The 17,988-nt window shown below is 43.4% G+C and overlaps 1 protein-coding gene across 5 annotated transcripts in view; it reads right to left on the reverse strand.

Annotated features, from left to right (window-relative positions):
• Window positions 1-17,988, reverse strand: part of hip1 (huntingtin interacting protein 1) — a 49,669-nt gene that overhangs the window by 14,707 nt on the left and 16,974 nt on the right. For 2 of the 5 annotated variants that reach the window (XM_027136640.2, XM_027136652.2), the window contains exons 2-16: window positions 11,909-11,972; window positions 10,955-11,097; window positions 10,060-10,116; window positions 9,365-9,445; window positions 9,081-9,157; window positions 8,249-8,310; window positions 7,037-7,177; window positions 3,348-3,405; window positions 3,181-3,256; window positions 2,901-3,044; window positions 2,511-2,605; window positions 1,990-2,062; window positions 1,678-1,861; window positions 498-586; window positions 75-191 (exon numbers count right to left, since the gene is read on the reverse strand). In XM_027136640.2, coding sequence (XP_026992441.2) covers window positions 75-191; window positions 498-586; window positions 1,678-1,861; window positions 1,990-2,062; window positions 2,511-2,605; window positions 2,901-3,044; window positions 3,181-3,256; window positions 3,348-3,405; window positions 7,037-7,177; window positions 8,249-8,310; window positions 9,081-9,157; window positions 9,365-9,445; window positions 10,060-10,116; window positions 10,955-11,097; window positions 11,909-11,972 — 1,461 coding nt within the window. Of the gene's footprint in view, window positions 1-74; window positions 192-497; window positions 587-1,677; window positions 1,862-1,989; window positions 2,063-2,510; window positions 2,606-2,900; window positions 3,045-3,180; window positions 3,257-3,347; window positions 3,406-7,036; window positions 7,178-7,496; window positions 7,534-8,248; window positions 8,311-9,080; window positions 9,158-9,364; window positions 9,446-10,059; window positions 10,117-10,954; window positions 11,098-11,908; window positions 11,973-12,345; window positions 12,744-12,931; window positions 13,025-13,151; window positions 13,208-17,988 lie in introns of those variants that run through there. The other 3 variants (XM_027136641.2, XM_027136643.2, XM_027136672.2) reach the window with 3 other exon arrangements.

A 17,988-nucleotide genomic window follows, 5' to 3' on the forward strand; every position in this document is an offset into this window, starting at 1 on the left:
TAGGATACTTGGAGACACCGAGAGGAACGTGTGTGTGAAAGGGTTCATTTGAGTTGCATGCTTGCAAACACAACCTGTTGGCTGATTGTCTCCTGAGCTGCCTTCATTCGTTCCTCCATCTCCCTCCTCACGGTCGCCACCTCATCCTGGGCGGCACGGGCCACCATCATCTGCCGAGTCACTTCTGCGTTCTGAAGCAAACACACAAACATGCCTTGTACAATTCCTAATATACTGAAAACCGAATGCTCTGGTTTGTTGCTTTGGTTTCTGTTTTGCTCTTCCAAAGAAACAACTCGTGTTTCATGTTTGAAGTTTAATTTGTTACACACTATTAAATTAAACATACACAGAATTTCAGCACAGAGGAGGTTGTTCCAGCATACATACTGTAAATGCAGCAATTACGAGTGGGTGGCTGGAGAAGCCCAGGTAACCAGTGAGGGTTGCCATGTAGATAGTATAATAAGCTCTCTGTATGAAACATGACTTCATACCTTCCTCAGCAGATCAGCATGATTCTGAACCAGCTCAGTGTACTTCTCCTTTAACTTGGTGTAGCGCTGCTCGTTCGCCTGGGCCCTTCCTGCATGCACGTACACACACACACGAGAGAGAGAGGGGGGGGGGGGAGGAAGGGAGAGTCAGAGAGAGAGAAAGGAAGAGAGTCAGAGAGAGAGAGGAAGAGAGAGAGGAAGAGAGTCAGAGAGAGAGAGACAGAGAGGAAGACAGAGACAGAGAAAGAGAGAGTCAGAGAGAGAGTCAGAGAGAGAGACAGAGAGGAAGAGAGAGACAGAGAGGAAGAGAGAGTCAGAGAGAGAGAGAAAGAGAGAGTCAGAGAGAGAGTCAGAGAGAGAGAGAGAGAGAGAGAGAGAGAGACAGAGAGAGAGTTCCAATTAGTCCAGACTCCTATATTATCCACACTAAATTGTCTCCCAGACTTGCATTAATTACAAACTACAAAGTACTAAATGTTGACACACCACTGCACATGAAGGTATTACAGAATATTATCATCTGCTGCTTCTATCAATATTTAAATAAGGTTTTTCCTACAAAGCCCTAAGGTACGGGATTGCCTCCAATTGCCTCAGAACACAGACATTTACCTTTTATACTATAAACTAAAAACTCTCCTGTGCTTATGGCAGGACTCTTATTCCCCTTTTCCACCAAAAAGAAGCGGGTGCTGGTTCAGAGCCCGTGCTGGTTCAAAGTTAGTTCCACTGGTGAACCTTCTAAGAACCGGTTTGCCTTTAAGTGGGCTAAAGCGCCGTCACAGAGCCGAGTCTGACATCATTGTATATGTGTCACGTTACCCAGCAACGTTAGCGCAGCAGTGACAAACACAACAACAATGGCGGATGTTGCTTTACTGTTAATGCTCATGGCTTTGTGAACCTACATCGGCATCCAAATGCGGCGAATCCAACGTGTACGTGCAGCTCCGTGTAATCTGTATAAATGGAGGTTGTAATCAAGGCGCTTACAGTAAGCTTTCCTTGCATTTGATCATCGGGCTGTTCCAGTAAAGGCCATGATAGTTGAAAGTCTCAGAGGAATCACTAGGAGAGGACACTGACTATTGACTTTAACACCCACCCATCTTGAGAAAGTTCTCAGACTGGGAGTATGTGACGAGTGTCTTTACAAAAATGTTTGGCAAGATATTCTTACTTTCGATCTCAGTCAGGCTCCGCTGCTCCTTCTCCGTGTCCTCTTTGACCCTGCGTAGGTCGTCCAGCTCTGCCCTCAGGAACTCGCTCTCGCTCAGTGCCTGCTGCTTGAGGTGGCTCTGCTCAGCTAACTCCGCCTCCAGTTCACTGATACGCCCTCGCAGGGCCTGGCACAGACGGCCGCTCTGAGGTAACGGTCCGGACAAAGCATTTATGAGCATCCGGCAAAATGTTCTCTTGGTTCTTTTGAATAAAACACGTTTCATACTCGTTCACACCACACCTTTCCTTTGCCCTTCTCTAGTTCACTAACCTCCAGTCTAAATGACTCCAGCTCTTCCTTCAGGGCCTGGAGCTCTGCGGTCAACTGCTCGATGAGTCGGTCTCTGAGGGATTTAAAAAAAATAGAATATACTGTAGTAGAACACCGAATAGCTAGACAGCTTGTAAGAAAGCCCTGATTCGGCCCACGCTCTGAATATTTTAAGACAAACAATGATACTGACTGTACACACGGAGGCGGTTTTCCCAGAGACAGACATAACCTGGCTCTAGCCCAAATAAGGGATTCCCAAACTCTGTGCCCACGAGCACACAGTGATGCCAAGGCAAAATCCCGCATGCATTTTCATCGCTTTTAACTTTTAGCAATAAAGTAACATTCAAAAGCCGTTTTCTGAAATTACTCACGCATATCCTCAGTTTGTAACAGGTTTTATGCACTTTTACGCCGTTTTGTTTTTTTTCCATGCATGTCGATGCAAACAGACCAAGAACGTGACCAGAAGATTTCCTTTATGTGTAAAATAAGAAAGAAAGAAACTGATCTCTCACTTGTCATCCTTGCGCATGCCATTCTGACTGAAGTTGAAGGGATCGGTGGCAGCCGAGGTGCCAAAGAGGTCATCGAACCTGCTCTCCACGGCAGCCTGCGTTAACAGAATCGTACACAAATAAATACGATCTGGATACCAGACAAAAGGAATGAATGGTTTTCGGGGTTTATAGAGCTTTTAAAAATAGATTTTAATACATGCATTACGAAATGTTTCATTTAAACTTTCTCTCTTATGTTAAGGTCAAAGGACTTCATACTACATAGTCAGGTGCAAGCACGGAACCAGGGGCAACAACCTTTTTTATTCACTACAGTATGAATAAGCATCCAGAATAGATCTAGTAATTTAGATAGTCCATTTAAGCGTGCACACGAGCGTGTAGTACCGGCAGGGACGGGACGTCCGTGTCCACGAGTTCGTCTGTCTCTACCATGTGCTCACTCTCGGGGGACGAGGTCTCGGCCGGAATCACCACTACTGGGCTGATATGTTCTGACAGAGCTGAAGCACGCAGGAAGTTCGGTGGATTCTGTAGAGAGTCGCAGACACAAAGGAGAGTGAGTCACTGGTTGGCTGTCACAAAGCCAGCATCAGGACTGCTGCTGTGTCTGAGGATTGGGTAATACCTTTCCAGTGGGTTTTAAACATGGCAAACATAGCCTTACCTCAGGAAGCTGTGGGATCTGGATCAGCCTTTTAAAATACTGCAGGTTACTGGAACGGTAGAAGAGACTCTTCAGCCTAGAGAGACATGAGAGAGAGTGGGGGGGTCAATATACATCAAACTGGGAGCCAAAGGAGCTCAGTGTGGCTCTGAATGAGAGCGACTCACTTTTTAAACTGCTCGTGGAAGCGATCTCTGTGCCCCTGCAGAGTCTCTGCTGGAAGACCTGAATAGGGAGAAACAACGTGCCAGACAGACAAACTTAGGAGTCAGGACAGACTAGACATTTCTGTTATTTATAAAGAACATAACCTCTGCATGCTAATGAGAAAAAATTAGAAATGGAAAAATATTGTCAAGGCTAAGGTGCGTCCCAAAGAGCAGCATGTGCACACTGAGAATGTCCACCAAGAAGTCTACATCAAGTACCTGGATGATGCACTTATTAAACAGAAACCCAGTGTGGACTGATGGACACGCACAGCTTTGCTTATGTAACAAAAAGAGGGGCGGGGCTACCAGGCACTGACGATGGGTGAGAAAATTGTTTCAGGATGGCCGACGACAGCTAAACGTCTGATGTACTAAACTAAAGAGTTGGTTGTTGACTTCAGGAGAGCACAGAGCCGCCATACTTCCCCGAACATCAACGCATCTTCCCTTTAGATCGTCAAGAGCACCAAATTCCTTGGTCTTCCTCTGGCGGAGAACTTCACCTGGTCAGTCAACACCAGCTCCACCATCTCTACTTCTTACGCAGGCTGAGGAAAGCCCATCACTGCCCCCCCATCCTGACTATGTTTTACAGGGACCGTTGAAATCATCCAGAGCTGCTGCATCGCCGTCTGGTTTTGGAATTGCTCCGTCTCGGATAGTGAGGACAGCTGAGATCATCTGCATCTGTCTCTCTTCCCTCTATCATGGACATTTACACAGCACGCTGCATACACAAAGCCAACAGCATTGTGGATGTCCCCTTACACACACGCCCCTTACACACACGCCCCTTACACACTCTGCCATCTGGAAAAAAGGTACCCTCACGACCAGACTGTGTTTTTCCATAAGCCACCAGACTCCTCAACAAACAGAACTGAACTAACACACTCACACACACACTCACTCACACACACACTCACTCACACACACACTCACTCACACACACACTCACACACACACTCACACACACACACTCACACACACACACACACTCACACACACACACACACTCACACACACACACTCACACACTCACACACTCTCACACACACACTCTCACACACACACTCACACACACACACTCACACACACACACTCACACACACACACTCACACACACACACTCACACACACACACTCACACACACACTCACACACACACTCACACACACACTCACACACACACTCACACACACACTCACACACACACTCACACACACACTCACACACACACTCACACACACACTCACACACACACTCACACACACACTCACACACACACTCACACACACACTCACACACACACTCACACACACACTCACACACACACTCACACACAAATCCTTAGCTCTGTGTTGCTTTAGGTAATTTATTGTAGTATCATGGTCCTGGGGAAAGGTTTCTCATTTCAATGCATCACTTTTATATAAAGTTAAAATGACAGTAAAAGTTTCTTGACTTCACCTGACATGACACTCTGGTGGACAAGACAACTTGTAAATGTCATTTATATTAAATAAATAAATAAACAAACAAACAAATAAATTTACGTGTGTTTGACTGGGAAACGGTTTCTACTTCTGAGCCTGTATTCATGAACATTACGAGTGTAAAGAGTTCCTCCTAATAATGAATTTCTACAAAAATTCTTGTGTAATGTGGGCGTTTTCCCTTAAAGTTAAAGAGTCACACAAAGTTATTCACAAAGCATCTTAAACCCTTAAAGGAGCTCATAAGGTCAAAAAGTGTTAGGAGTAGTGAGGAGGACATTTAAGAGGCTTAAAACGTTTCTTCATCAGAGGAGAAAATGGCTGAAAGGTGACGAGGGAGAAGAAATGTATCGTATACAATATTTAATAATGAGAGAGAGTTAATAAGATGATACAGATTAGATCGTGTAGGGATTATTTTTGTCATCGATCATATTAAAGATAACATCTCAGACACAGCAGTGTTGTAATGTAACGGAGTACAAACACTTCCTTACCGTACTTAAGTAGAAATGTCACGTATCTGTACTTTACTTCGCTATTTAAATTTATGTCAACTTTCACTTTTACTCCACTACATTTCCTAGATAAAATGTAAACTTTCACTCCGTTATATTTCCACTAAGCATCTTCGTTACTACAAAATAAAATCAGCAGAAATGTGTGTGACTGCAGTAAGGGAGGTTTGGCCAATCACTGCTCCTAGATTGCATTACGCTCGTCCGCACGCTCTATTTCAGCGTAATGTTGCCAAAGGAGGAGGAAGCACAACTGAAACCGCCACGGAAGCCCCTACTGGAGGACCTCCCATTATCGTAGACCAGGGGTGGCCAACCGGTCAGAGACCAAGAGCCACATTTTTACTGTGTTACCTCAAAGAGCCACATCATACACATGGGCACACATGATCATCACCTTTTTCCCTGTCATTTTTAAAGCGAACTTGACACAAATTGTTTACTCAAATGATCTTGTTCCTACTGGGAAACTTTGAGGTATTTTCATCCCACTCACATGCGCGTTTGACGAAAATACCGTATTGAACTCAAGCGAAGTGAACGCGCACAATAAAAAGACACGAGTACAAACTTCGATATGAACGTAAGAGCCGCACGAAACAGGGCAAAGTGCCACATGCGGCTCGAGAGCCACGGGTTGCCCACTCCTGTCATAGACGACCACCCCGACGATAGTGGTGAACAGGGTGAAGAAGATAACGTTATACACTCGTGGCTGTATTTGCAAGAAATGCTTCTGTACATTGGAATGAAAGATGAAGCGCCTCTTATGCCTACTGAAAATCACTGAAATTTTACTTTTTACTTTTACTTCAAATACTTAAGTACACGAGTAAGAAAATGACTTTTGATACTTAAGTACAGTAAATATCAGACACTTTAAGACTTTTACTTGAGTAATATTCTAAAAGGTGACTTTCACTTCTACCAAAGTCTTTTTCTAGTACGATACTTGTACTTTTACTCAAGTATCGCTTTCTACTACTTTATACAACACTGTGACACAGCGCAGAAATGACAATGACACACACACACACATTCTGCTGCTGTGGCATTTAGAGACACAAAAACATCTCTGAGACTCTGAAAACAGAGGCAGAAATAATATAATTTGTCTCTATGACATTTCTGCTCTGTGTCAGAAATGTTTACATTTATTACATTAGTAACGTACAGATGTTAGAGCATCTCTAATCTGTTCGGTCACGAACGTAATCCCTACACGATAAAGCCTTAAATATCTTAACATAGAGACAAAGTGAAGGTTTATAATACACCAGACATTTTTTTTTAAAACAACCAATCACAGACTTCATAAGAATGTGTCATACCTAGTAACAGGGTTAAGCCCCGCCTCCTCTCTAAGATAAGATTCATAGTTAGAAATGTTTACGCTAAATTTCGGGCTCTATGAGGTCATTTTTAATTCGAATCTTCATTAATTCGGGTCCACCGGGTCTGCGATTCTACCTTTCTATAAGTCATAAACTAGACAACAGGGTACATAGTGCAAGTGCACAGTGTGTGGTGTCATTTGGCACAACCAGTTTTGTAATGTTTTATATGTAAATGTGGTATTATGTAGCAGGAACTAGTGTAATAAAGGAGAACAGTAAGAGCTCCGACTCACAAGAATGTAGTTTGAAGAGCAGTTTGACTGTATAGTCGTACAGATGACTGCTGTCCAGAATGACCTGGATCAGAGGAGCCAGGCGACACTGACCCGCTGCCGTCACCGACACGGACCGTGACATGTCCAACGAGCTGAACACTGGTGAGACACACAAACACACGATAAAATGACTGTGCTGGAGAAATAAGGCCTCATGTAAGTATAAACAACACAAAAATGTGCGTACTATATATATATCGTATATTTCATGTAGCATCATTGCTCCAGTTCTTTACCAAGTTTATGTTCCTCAAACAACTTCTAATTTTGGCTTTTCCTGTTAGGGATCACTACAGCGATTCAGCAGTTTCCACATAACTCTATACTCGGCATCCTCTTCTCTCGCACCAATTACCTTCACATCCTCATTTAACACATCCATATAATCTCCTCTTTGTCCTTCCTCTTGACCTCTTACCTGGCAGCTCCATCTCCAACATCCTTCTTCCAATATAACAATCTTCCTCCTCTCTATATGTCTCTGACCTTGTCCTCCATCCTCATCATTTACTTTCCTCTATGTTCCACCATATATCTCTCTCCTAGCCCTCCCTTCTTTTTTAATATCTGTATCTTTGCCTTTCATCTTTTCCTCAGTGAATCCCTCCCTTTCTGATGCAGGTCCTGTGAGACTATTTGCTCACTGTGCAGGGGTGTGGCTTCCTGTCCCTGGGGCTAGGAACACACACACAGACACACAGACACACAGACACACACACACACACACACACACACACAGAGACACACAGACACACACACACACACAGAGACACACAGACACACACACACACACACACACACACACAGACACACACACAGACAGACACACACACAGACAGACACACACACAGACAGACACACACACAGACAGACACACACACAGACACACACACACACAGACACACACACAGACACACACACAGACACACACACAGACACACACACAGACACACACACAGACACACACACAGACACACACACAGACACACACACAGACACACACACAGACACACACACAGACACACACACAGACAGACCATATCTGGACCACACCAGACGTATCAAGCCCTTTTCAGAGTTCACTCCCAGCAGCATGACAAACAGACATTACACACTTGACCTCAAAGCTCTGCTGTGCATCAGACAGACTGACATTGAGCTGTAACTCACCAGCAAGAAACAGATTCAGCTCACACTCCAGGTAATCGAACATCTCCACCGTCAGCTGGAAGCTGGAATTCATAAAGAACAAAGGACTCTTTAAAATCGTCATAATCTGAATCGGAAATCAGTTTTCCAAGAAGCAAAAAGGAAGGAAGGAAGGAAAGAAAGAAAGAAGGAGAGAAAGAAAGAAGGAAGGAAAGAAGGAAAAGAAGGAAAGAAAGAAGGAAAGAAGGAAAAGAAAGAAGGAAAGAAAGAAAGACAGAAAGAAAGACAGACCTCCCTCCTCCTCCTCCCTCCCTCTCCTCCACTCCCTCCCTCCCTCCCCGCCCTCCCTCGCTCCCTCCCCCATTCCTTCTCCTCCCTGCCCTCCTTCTCCCTCCCTTCATTCCGTTTTCTCCCTTCCTTCCTCCCTTCTTCCCTCCCTCCCTCCCTCATTTTTCCCTTCCTATCCTCCCTCCCTCCTCCCTCCTCTCTCTCTTCTCTCTCCTCTCTCTCTCTCTCTCTCTCTACCCCCTTCCTTCCTTCCTTCCTTCCTTTCTCCCTTCCTTCACTTCCTTCCCGTTTCTCCCTCCCCTTCCTCCTTCTACTTCCTTCCTTCCTTTCTCCCTCCCTTTCTTTCCTTAGCCTCCCCCTCCCTCCCTACCCTCCCTCCCTCCCTCCCTCCCTCCCTCCCTCCTCCCTCCCTCCCTCCCTCCCTCCCTCCCTACCTCTCCTCCACTTCCTTTCTCCCTCCCTCCTCCACTCCCTCCCTCCCTCCCTCCCTCGCTTCCCTCCCTCCATAAATAAATCAAGGTCAAAAAAGGGCATGGACACGTGCAGCATACAAAACAGAACTCACAAGTTATTGACGTCATTTTCACCCGCCTCCTCGAGCTGTCTGTTTGACATCTGAAGGTTGCCGGGGAAACGAGGGTTCTGGTGTAGTAGAGAGGATTATGTGGAGTTGATCTCCGGTTTTCGAGGGTAAAGTGCAAACCATTACGTAATGACTTTAGCTCACAGGCACTGATACTCAAATACAGTACTACTACTGACAAACAGCTCGTTTTACTTTAAAACAACTGTTAATAAAATAAGTGTGTGTGTGTGGGGGGGGGTGGAGGGTGCACCCGTCTTACTCACTTTGATGTGAAACTCCATTTTGATGATGAGGAGTCTGAGGTAGATGCTACAAAGCTTCCCATAGCCTTCACTCAGGTGGCTCTGTGCCATGCAGAGAAAAGGGGAAGGGGGATTAAAACAAATAACTAGAGTGGGTTTTCAATCCGACTTCCTCAAACCCCTCTGTTTGGGATACGCCAAAGGATGCAGTTCACAGGAAACTTTATTCCTGACTCGTTAAATTACCCACATCATCAGCAAGAAGTGTCCCTTGGCAAAAAAAAAACGAGTGCTAAGCACGTTCCTTAGCTCCTATCCTTCCTGTAAGCTACTGAGCAAAGCTGGCCCTCATAAGGCCTGAGTGTAATAAGAGATAGCAGAAGAAATGTGCACAACAAGCTGGGCTCAGTATAAGGGATGATGGATCATGGCTCTCGGGAATAAATGGGTGGTGTAACACTGTACTAACATGAACTGGATAATGTCATCGTTTGCTAATTAAAACTCGTGTGCTCTCAGCTTATTCACCGAGCCGTCAGTCGTCGGCTATCAAATGACCCCCACGATCTGTCACTGACAGGAAATACTATGGCACAGGCACGAGTCCAAAGCACGCTGTAGTTAGCAAGAGCCAATCAAAGACACCTAAAAACTAGTGATACATAAAATAAATAAATAAACATAATGCGTAGTCATGATTAGGATCAGACTCTTACCCACATCCTGCTCATGTCGTTTAGGTCTGCCTTGCTCCGCACCGAGTCTTTAATGACCTAATAAGGCAAATAAATTAATAAATAAATAAATTCATAATAATAATAATAATAATAATTCATAAAACACCAAGGCAAACAAATAATTGATGATGATGATGATGATGATCATCATCATCATCATAATAATTCATAAAAAGTTAGACAAATCACACAATACTTTTGGGGTAACTACATAATATATGAACCTGGTCTCACACACACTCACATGCACTCTCACACGCGCTCTTGCACATACAGGCATGCTCTCATGCGTACCCCCACTCGCTCTTGCTACCCCCGCCCACAAACACACACACTGCCACCCCCCACCCACCCACCCTCCCCTAGCTCTAGCGCACGCACACACTCAAAATGTGTCCCAGTTTGAGCCCTTGCTGGGCCCTTTGGCAAAGTCTTCATGTGGACCAGAGTTCTTTATTGTTTAGCACCAGTAACACAGAGGGTTTGTTGATGAAAGTATGCCTCTAAAAACGTTAAAATTTTTTTTTTAAAAAAGCCACAAGTCTGATCAATTGCCATATTTTCAACTCAGCACATTCTCAGACCACAGAACCAAAGGTCTGAACCTTGCTGATGTCACAAAATAGCATGGCAGAGGGCTGCGGGGTTTAGACAGCCTTTAGGGACCGGGTTTTCCTGCAATTGAAGGTCTTTAGGATAGAGCTGGCTGAAACATTTGGCCAAAAAAAAAAACAACAACACACGTATACACACGTATACATGTCATGTGGTTCAGCAGATCAGTAATTTCTTCTCAACATATTCTGTGTAAGACAGACACACAATGACTGGGGAAATGGATGAATAAACACAGGCTCGCTGTACCGGTACTCACGTTTGGATGGCCGTCTCTTAGAAGTTTGTGGAAGACGTGACAGAATTTCCAGCAGAGAACGGCGTTGCTGGAGATCGGCAGGCGGTTGACGGCTGCCCAGAAAGTTTGAGCGCCCTTCTCATGATGGGTGCCCAGGATACAGGGTGGAAAACGGTTAAGAATAACAAAAGTAGGACATCAGCACCTCGCTCTAACCTTCCTGTGCTCCCATGAGCCCCTGCAGGACCAGCTCTTTATCCTGACTAACATAAGAATCGGTAAGAAAGCTCTGAAGCAGTGAAACAATGTCTGAGTTTTGTTTACATTACAATACTCATTCTATTTCTCCCAATATGTTACGATCAGATCCTTTTTCAGCCGCAAATTAAGAGGCAACTCTTCTGTATTGTATTTTTCCTTGACGAGGTTTTCCCCATGTGTTTTACATGTCATGACTGGACACGAATGTCTCCTCAACACAGCGTCGTGTTCCTCCGGTAAAGTGTTAAAAAAATCTCTTTGTTCTGCATCATATTAAAAAAAAAAGGTTATATTTTTGGGCAACTACAGAATATTTGAACCGCACAGACAGACACACACACACACATACACACACATAATGTATACATGTAAATATAAAATATATAAAATGTAATGTAAAGTAAATGTATATACACACAAACAAAGATAAACACTCGCACGCACAGATACACACCCAGATACACAAGCGCACATGCACATACACACCCCCTCCAGCATGGTTGTGTTGCACTTTAACATTATTTAACATTACAAGAGAGTACGTTAGTATAATAATACGGTGATTACAAGATTCTTAGCATTTTAAACACAAACGAAGCGATTTAAATACAAAGTTGATCTCCAAGTGAGAAGTGACACGGTTACGTCTTTGTGTCCCAGGTTTGGATCATTGCAGTTCCACCACTTGATAGAAATCCAAAAAAAAAAGGATATTTCTGGCATGCTTTTCTTTGACGGCAACCTCCTGTGTGTTTATCGCCTTGTTGATGCTCACAGCCTGTAGAGAAACAAACAATCGGATTAGTCTCCTTTAGTTCTGAACGTCAGACATTTGACTCTTACTGAACGTCGATATGTCGGGAGCTAGCAGAGAGTTTTACAGTCAGAACACGAACTCATCCCCTACTGGGTTAATAGTGCACTGGTAGCATATGAATTAATCTCTTCGTCTAAACAGCGCATGAACACTTCGAAGAGAAAAAACAAAAAAAAAAAAAAAACCAACAACAGTTGTACTGATTAGTAATACAATATGTTTTGTCCAGGCCTTCGGGACAGAAGGAGGAAGAGGAGGAGGAGAGGGGGTTGTGGTGGAAGGTCTGAAGCGACTAAAAAGAGATCTTCAGAGCCATCAGCCATCTGTTACCTACACATATGGTGGTGTATTCTCCTCTATCCCTCTCCTTCTGGTGCTGGACATCAGCCTCGGGTTCAGCCATCGGTTTATCTTTATAGCATACGCACGTGTCCTTCACGTGAACGTAACAAAAACATTCATTTCTTTCTGACCGTGACCTTTTTAAAAAACTTTCACTTCAGTTTCTTGGTTATTTTTGGATACGGAACCCATCCGACAGCGTCGTCATCTCCCTCTTTACCACAACCTATACAGTCATATGTGTAAAAATGACAACACCCCATGAAACCCTGCGTTTTACTTGTAATATAGTTAAACATGTGGGCATCTGTTCTTCATTTGAACAATATTGGAAGATTCAAAGTAATATAACTAAACAAATAAAAACCAAAGAAAGGTCTTTTTTTAATCATTTCCTGTGAGGGGGGAAAAAAAATCGACACCCCCACAATTATTTGTATTAAATGGATAAAATTACTTACAGGTGCAAATCGCATCAGGAGCAAATTATTAAAACATTTTTTTAAAGATTGTTACTTATCTAAACCTCAGGCATTTCGATCGGTTTGCTCTTAATTGTTTGACGTGAGATGCATCACCGTGGTGAGATAACGGTGGAGGAGGAAGTGCTGTGGTTTGGAGAGGCTTTGCTCAGCAGGACCTGACCGGCTCATCATCACAGAATCTACATTCTACATTTGTAACAGAAGATGCATGAGGAACATGTGAGAAATCATCTGTCAGAAAATTGAAGCTGATGTTAAACTAGACAACTTGCAACAATAAACAATAAATAAGTAACTCCAACAAAGGACTCACCGAAGACCAGTGGACCGGACGAGTCAAAACCCAGATCAGAATCAGAAACAGAATCAGACTCAGAATCAGGTTTATTGGCCGAATGTATCGACACACACAAGGAATTTGGTTTCAGGTGTTTGTGACTCTCAAAAGTACAGACATAAAGAACACTATAGTATACAAACTACACAAGAAAACGATGCAGACGATGAGATACAATATAGACAGGATGAGTATTAAATATGAATATAGAACATGACTGATCAGTTATGTACATAAAGTGTGGGAGTGCGAATAACAATATAGTGCAATATTATGCTTTTTGTACAATATATAGCAGCAGTAGTGTGTAATATACAGATGATGTGATGACTGACAGTCCCAATAATGCAGTAACGCAGTGATTGTCTGGGGAAAGACAGACCTGTTTCTGGCAGTTTTAGTAAGCAAAGTTCTGTAGCGCCTGTCAGAAGGGAGGAGCTGAAGGAGATCGTGTCCAGGGTGCGGAGGATCAGTTGTGATCCAAATCCTATTAAGATCCTGTGTTGTGATTTGAAACGGACTGTGCATGCGAGGAACCCCTCAAACACAAACCTTCCGGTTGATGTCAGAAACCGGTAGCTGGCTACAAGAAAGGTCTCTGAGGTTATTGCAGCCAAATGAGGAAATACTAGCTATTACAGCATCCTGACTTTTTTCCTCAGTTGAAATGCTCATTGTGTTGATTTGTTTAATACGTGAAAACAGTGATTGTTGTTTACAAGCAAATACATCACTTTCACCTAGAGCAGTGGTTCCCAAACTTTTTACAGAAACGTACACCCCCCCCCCCCCGACTTAACATTCTGCGGCCCCCCCCACACACACACACACACACACACACCACCAATAATTGTGGTCTTGATTTTTTTTAAACGTGCATTTTAAAACACATGTAACTTCATAAAAAAACTTATTTGATCAAATACAACTTTAGTATACAAATAATTTTTTTAATGACTCACTGTTTAACGAGATGGATGTGCCTGAAACGACTTGCATAACTCTGGGATGTTTGCATAACTCTGGGATGTTTCATCGGAGACAGTTTTAGTCTTAAATCATTCTCAATGCAGAGTCTGTGTCGATATTTGTTCTCTATGCTGGTGAGCGCTGAAAGCCCACTTTCGCACCGCTATGTTGTCGAGAAGGGCAGTAATGTTTTCACAGCGCGATCTGCTAAGGCAGGATACTCTGCACACAAGGCTATCCAGAAAACTGGTAGTGATTTTTGTGTAAACTCTAAAAAATTTTACAAAGCGCCACTCATAGAGATTTCAATGAGACTCTCTTGCTCAGAAATGGGCAGGTGTGCTGTGGGGTGGCAGAGAATGAATGGCGAATCCAGTTGTTTGCATTGTCCGTCTCTGGAAAATACCATCATAAATATACCGGGCATATGCCAGCAGCTGAGCCAAACCAGCTACATCAGTAGATTCATCGATTTGTAAAGCGTAGAAATCTCTGGATTTTATGCGAAGATCTTCTGCCATATCAGCGATGCGACATAGAACTGTGAATTACACCCCGTTAACCATTGCTAACAGTAGCCCCGCCCACAGCTCCTGACGCAAGCGGTTCGTAAGTCTAGACCAGCAACGTTTTGGTGCTACTTAAAAACCACTTTTCCTGGTTCGGAGCCGGTGCTTTGGCGGTCGAAACAGAAAGAACCGGTTCTAAATTAGGCTCTGGCTCTGAACCAGCACTCGAACTGCCTCGGTGGAAAAGGGGCAATAGTTCTGCGCTTGGTTTATTTAACACCTCCGTCCCTTAGCTAGCCGTAGAGCGAAAACAAAACGATAGCTCAGGAATTGAAGATGCTTTGAATTTTCACTAAGCTAGAGAGACCGTGGTGCAGAAGACACTCTGCTCTGTTTTCTGATCCTCTGCCTCAGCTCACACTGCCAGACTCCTCCGCTAAAGGTGACAAGGCCAGGCTTTGTCTGGGCAAAGACGGATTTGAGGGATAAGTGTCTCATTAAGCCACAGCTGGGCTCTGGGATTCAGGGAGGAAGAGAATGGGAGGGATGAAGAATAAGGGTGTTGGCTCATGCTTCTGAACAAACAGCTCCTGCATATTTAAGTTGGTGCTCTTGCAGTTCCAGGCCTCGGCGATTAACTGACCTCTACGGCTTCTTTCGTATGAGCTGGCTCGAAAAACAGATGCTGTTTATGTTCCAATCAGACCATAACCTAAACAAATTTACGCACGCTTCAAAATTGCAAGTCATATGAGATGGGTGGAGCACACGCAAAACAAAACTAGCCTATGACGAATGATTAAGTCCTAAATTACCAGAAGAATAAATGCTTTTAAGACTCTAAATGTGGAAAGAGGATCTCAGAATAAATTCACTACGGCTAAAAAGTACTACTGGAACACATGCTCAAAGCCTTGGAGTGCCCTGTTGTTGGTATCCAGCAACCATTATTATTTGCCTCGTACAAATCAGAGGAACAGAGGAAGGGTGGAGGGATAATGAGTGAAACACTGACGAGTGTGCACTTTAAAGCTTCGTCATTTAGTTCATCCTTCCGGTGCTAATTACAGTGCAAATGATTCAAACTGCCACCAATGATTTTAGCATGCTATGCTGCGACTGGATTATTGAAGCATTTCCCCATGCAGTCGAAGCAGCCAGTTAGATGCTTAATGGCTATGATGCTGGAAGAAGCTGAAGGAAAGCATCTGTGAGTCATCTACAAACATCTGTGCTTAGAAGAAATTCTCTTAATACGAAATAGCCAACGTGTGCTACGAATCAAATCGATGGCAACGGGTGCAGACGGCACGCAGCCGTGGACGAGAAGCACGTCTGTCCTCGGATGACCCGAAAAGGAAACTGCGAGAAAATAGTTCTCGCCATCTGTACGTTTTTTTTAAATACCCAAGACAATGTGTGCATCTTATGGCTCTGGATAATTGTTCTACGTGTAACAGGCACAAAACGGGTTGATTTGTGAGCTCCACGATCTGTATTAAAAAGAACAGCGCTTGAAAGAAATACACGACTGACCTTCTGTTAGTCCGGTGAACAAACTTCATTTCCCAACTGGCTTTAAAATAGAACGGCGTAGAATGTCAGCTTAAATTCGCATCAAGCCAAGAAGCTTTTAGTCATTTTAATCATATATACCGTAGGTGACACGGTACGCAGCGAGATGAAACGTTTCTCCGGGACCCTGGTGTTACACACGAAAGAGCTAAGGATGTAAAGTAAATTGTCCAGGCCACATAAAGTCCCATGTTTATCAATGTCTTAACTACAGCACTGCTCTATTAGCAACTACATAACTACATAACTCAGAGTGGCTAATGAATTATGGTGGTCTGCTGAGATGATGGTGAGCTGAACATCATTCTGAGACTTGTACAAGTTACTCTGAACATATTTGAATAAATTTATGGTGGAATTACGGTACATACACACATGCGAAACAATACCCTTCATGTCAGAAGTGTAGGAACTTTGCTGCTAGAGATCACCGCTAGCCAAAGTCGACAACACCGGTGATCAATTTCAATTTGATTTGAAATAGGGGTCCCAATAAGGGTAGCTCAGTGGTTAAGGTGTTGGGCTACTGATCAGAAGGTCATAGGTTCGAACCCCAGGTCCACCAAGCTGCCACTGCTGGGCCCTCAGTTGCTCAGTTGTAAGTCACTCTAGATAAGAGTGTCTGCTAAATGGTGTAAATGTAAATAAAATCTGAAGGCCAAGCATGACTCCTTTTTAAAGTTTTTGAATCATAAACAATACAAAGCAAAACACATTTTTCTGCATAAAATAAACAAAAGTAAAGATCGTTACAAAGAGGTTTAATATTGTAAACAAAATGTACTACAGATTCACCGAATCTAAAAATGGAAAAAAAAAAAATACGGTAAAAAATTGTTCAGAACCTTCATTTTTGACTGAATATTTTTTCATTTTTGACTGAACGGAACCGAAGCGGTCCCAGAGACATGGAAAGTGAGCTTCGTAGCAGGAATAAAACTCCAACGTCGGTTAAAATGCCCGTTTTCGAGACCTTCGAAAGGTGTGGCATGAAAGCTATAAAGACATCTTTTTAAAAGTTAGCTATAATGCCTTATGCACAGGTTTGATGTACAAGTAGCAACATACTGTTCTCACAGTTTGAGCAGTGGTTTTCCTCTTGTGGTTAACCACCTGAGGTCATTCCGGTACCTAAGGGCTTTGTTTAGTCAGTGTACTTTAAATACGCCATTCTTTCATTTCAGAATCAGCATTCGGCCAATGAGAGAAATAAAATATATATATATACACACAAGTACTAAACTGACGGATTAGTGCAACTGAATTAGTGTAACTGAAAACGAATTGAGAAATTGAAAGCTGCACTGAAATGAGGAAGTGGTCATGAGGTCTCAAAATTGCGACTTCATGGTGAGGAGGAGGGTATGACAGTCATACACTCATGAAAACACAACAGTGAAACTTTTTTTTATGTATTTACATAAACCTTTAGCGTTCGAGTAGACGTTCTGGTTCATTTGGCTAAATGTCCGGTGAGATTCTGGCCAGGGTCAGAAAAAGGTAATGGCTGAGAGCCAAGTTTAGCTTTATATCTTAGCACACCCACCCCTGTCTATTTCCTGTTGGCTAAGAAATGCATGCCCATGTTCCTTTACTGAGCCAAACCAAACAATGTCCTCTTCAGACACTGCTGGTGTTCCTGCTCAAACACAGACCTGGTGCAGATAATGAGTAACGAGTGAGGTAGCAGTCTGAGACTTTAGGTTCTGTGTATGACGTAAAATCGAAAAAAAGCTAAATATAGTTCTACGCTTTCTGAA

Source organism: Tachysurus fulvidraco, chromosome 11 (assembly GCF_022655615.1).
Source record: "Tachysurus fulvidraco isolate hzauxx_2018 chromosome 11, HZAU_PFXX_2.0, whole genome shotgun sequence".
NCBI classification, from domain to species: Eukaryota; Metazoa; Chordata; class Actinopteri; order Siluriformes; family Bagridae; genus Tachysurus; species Tachysurus fulvidraco.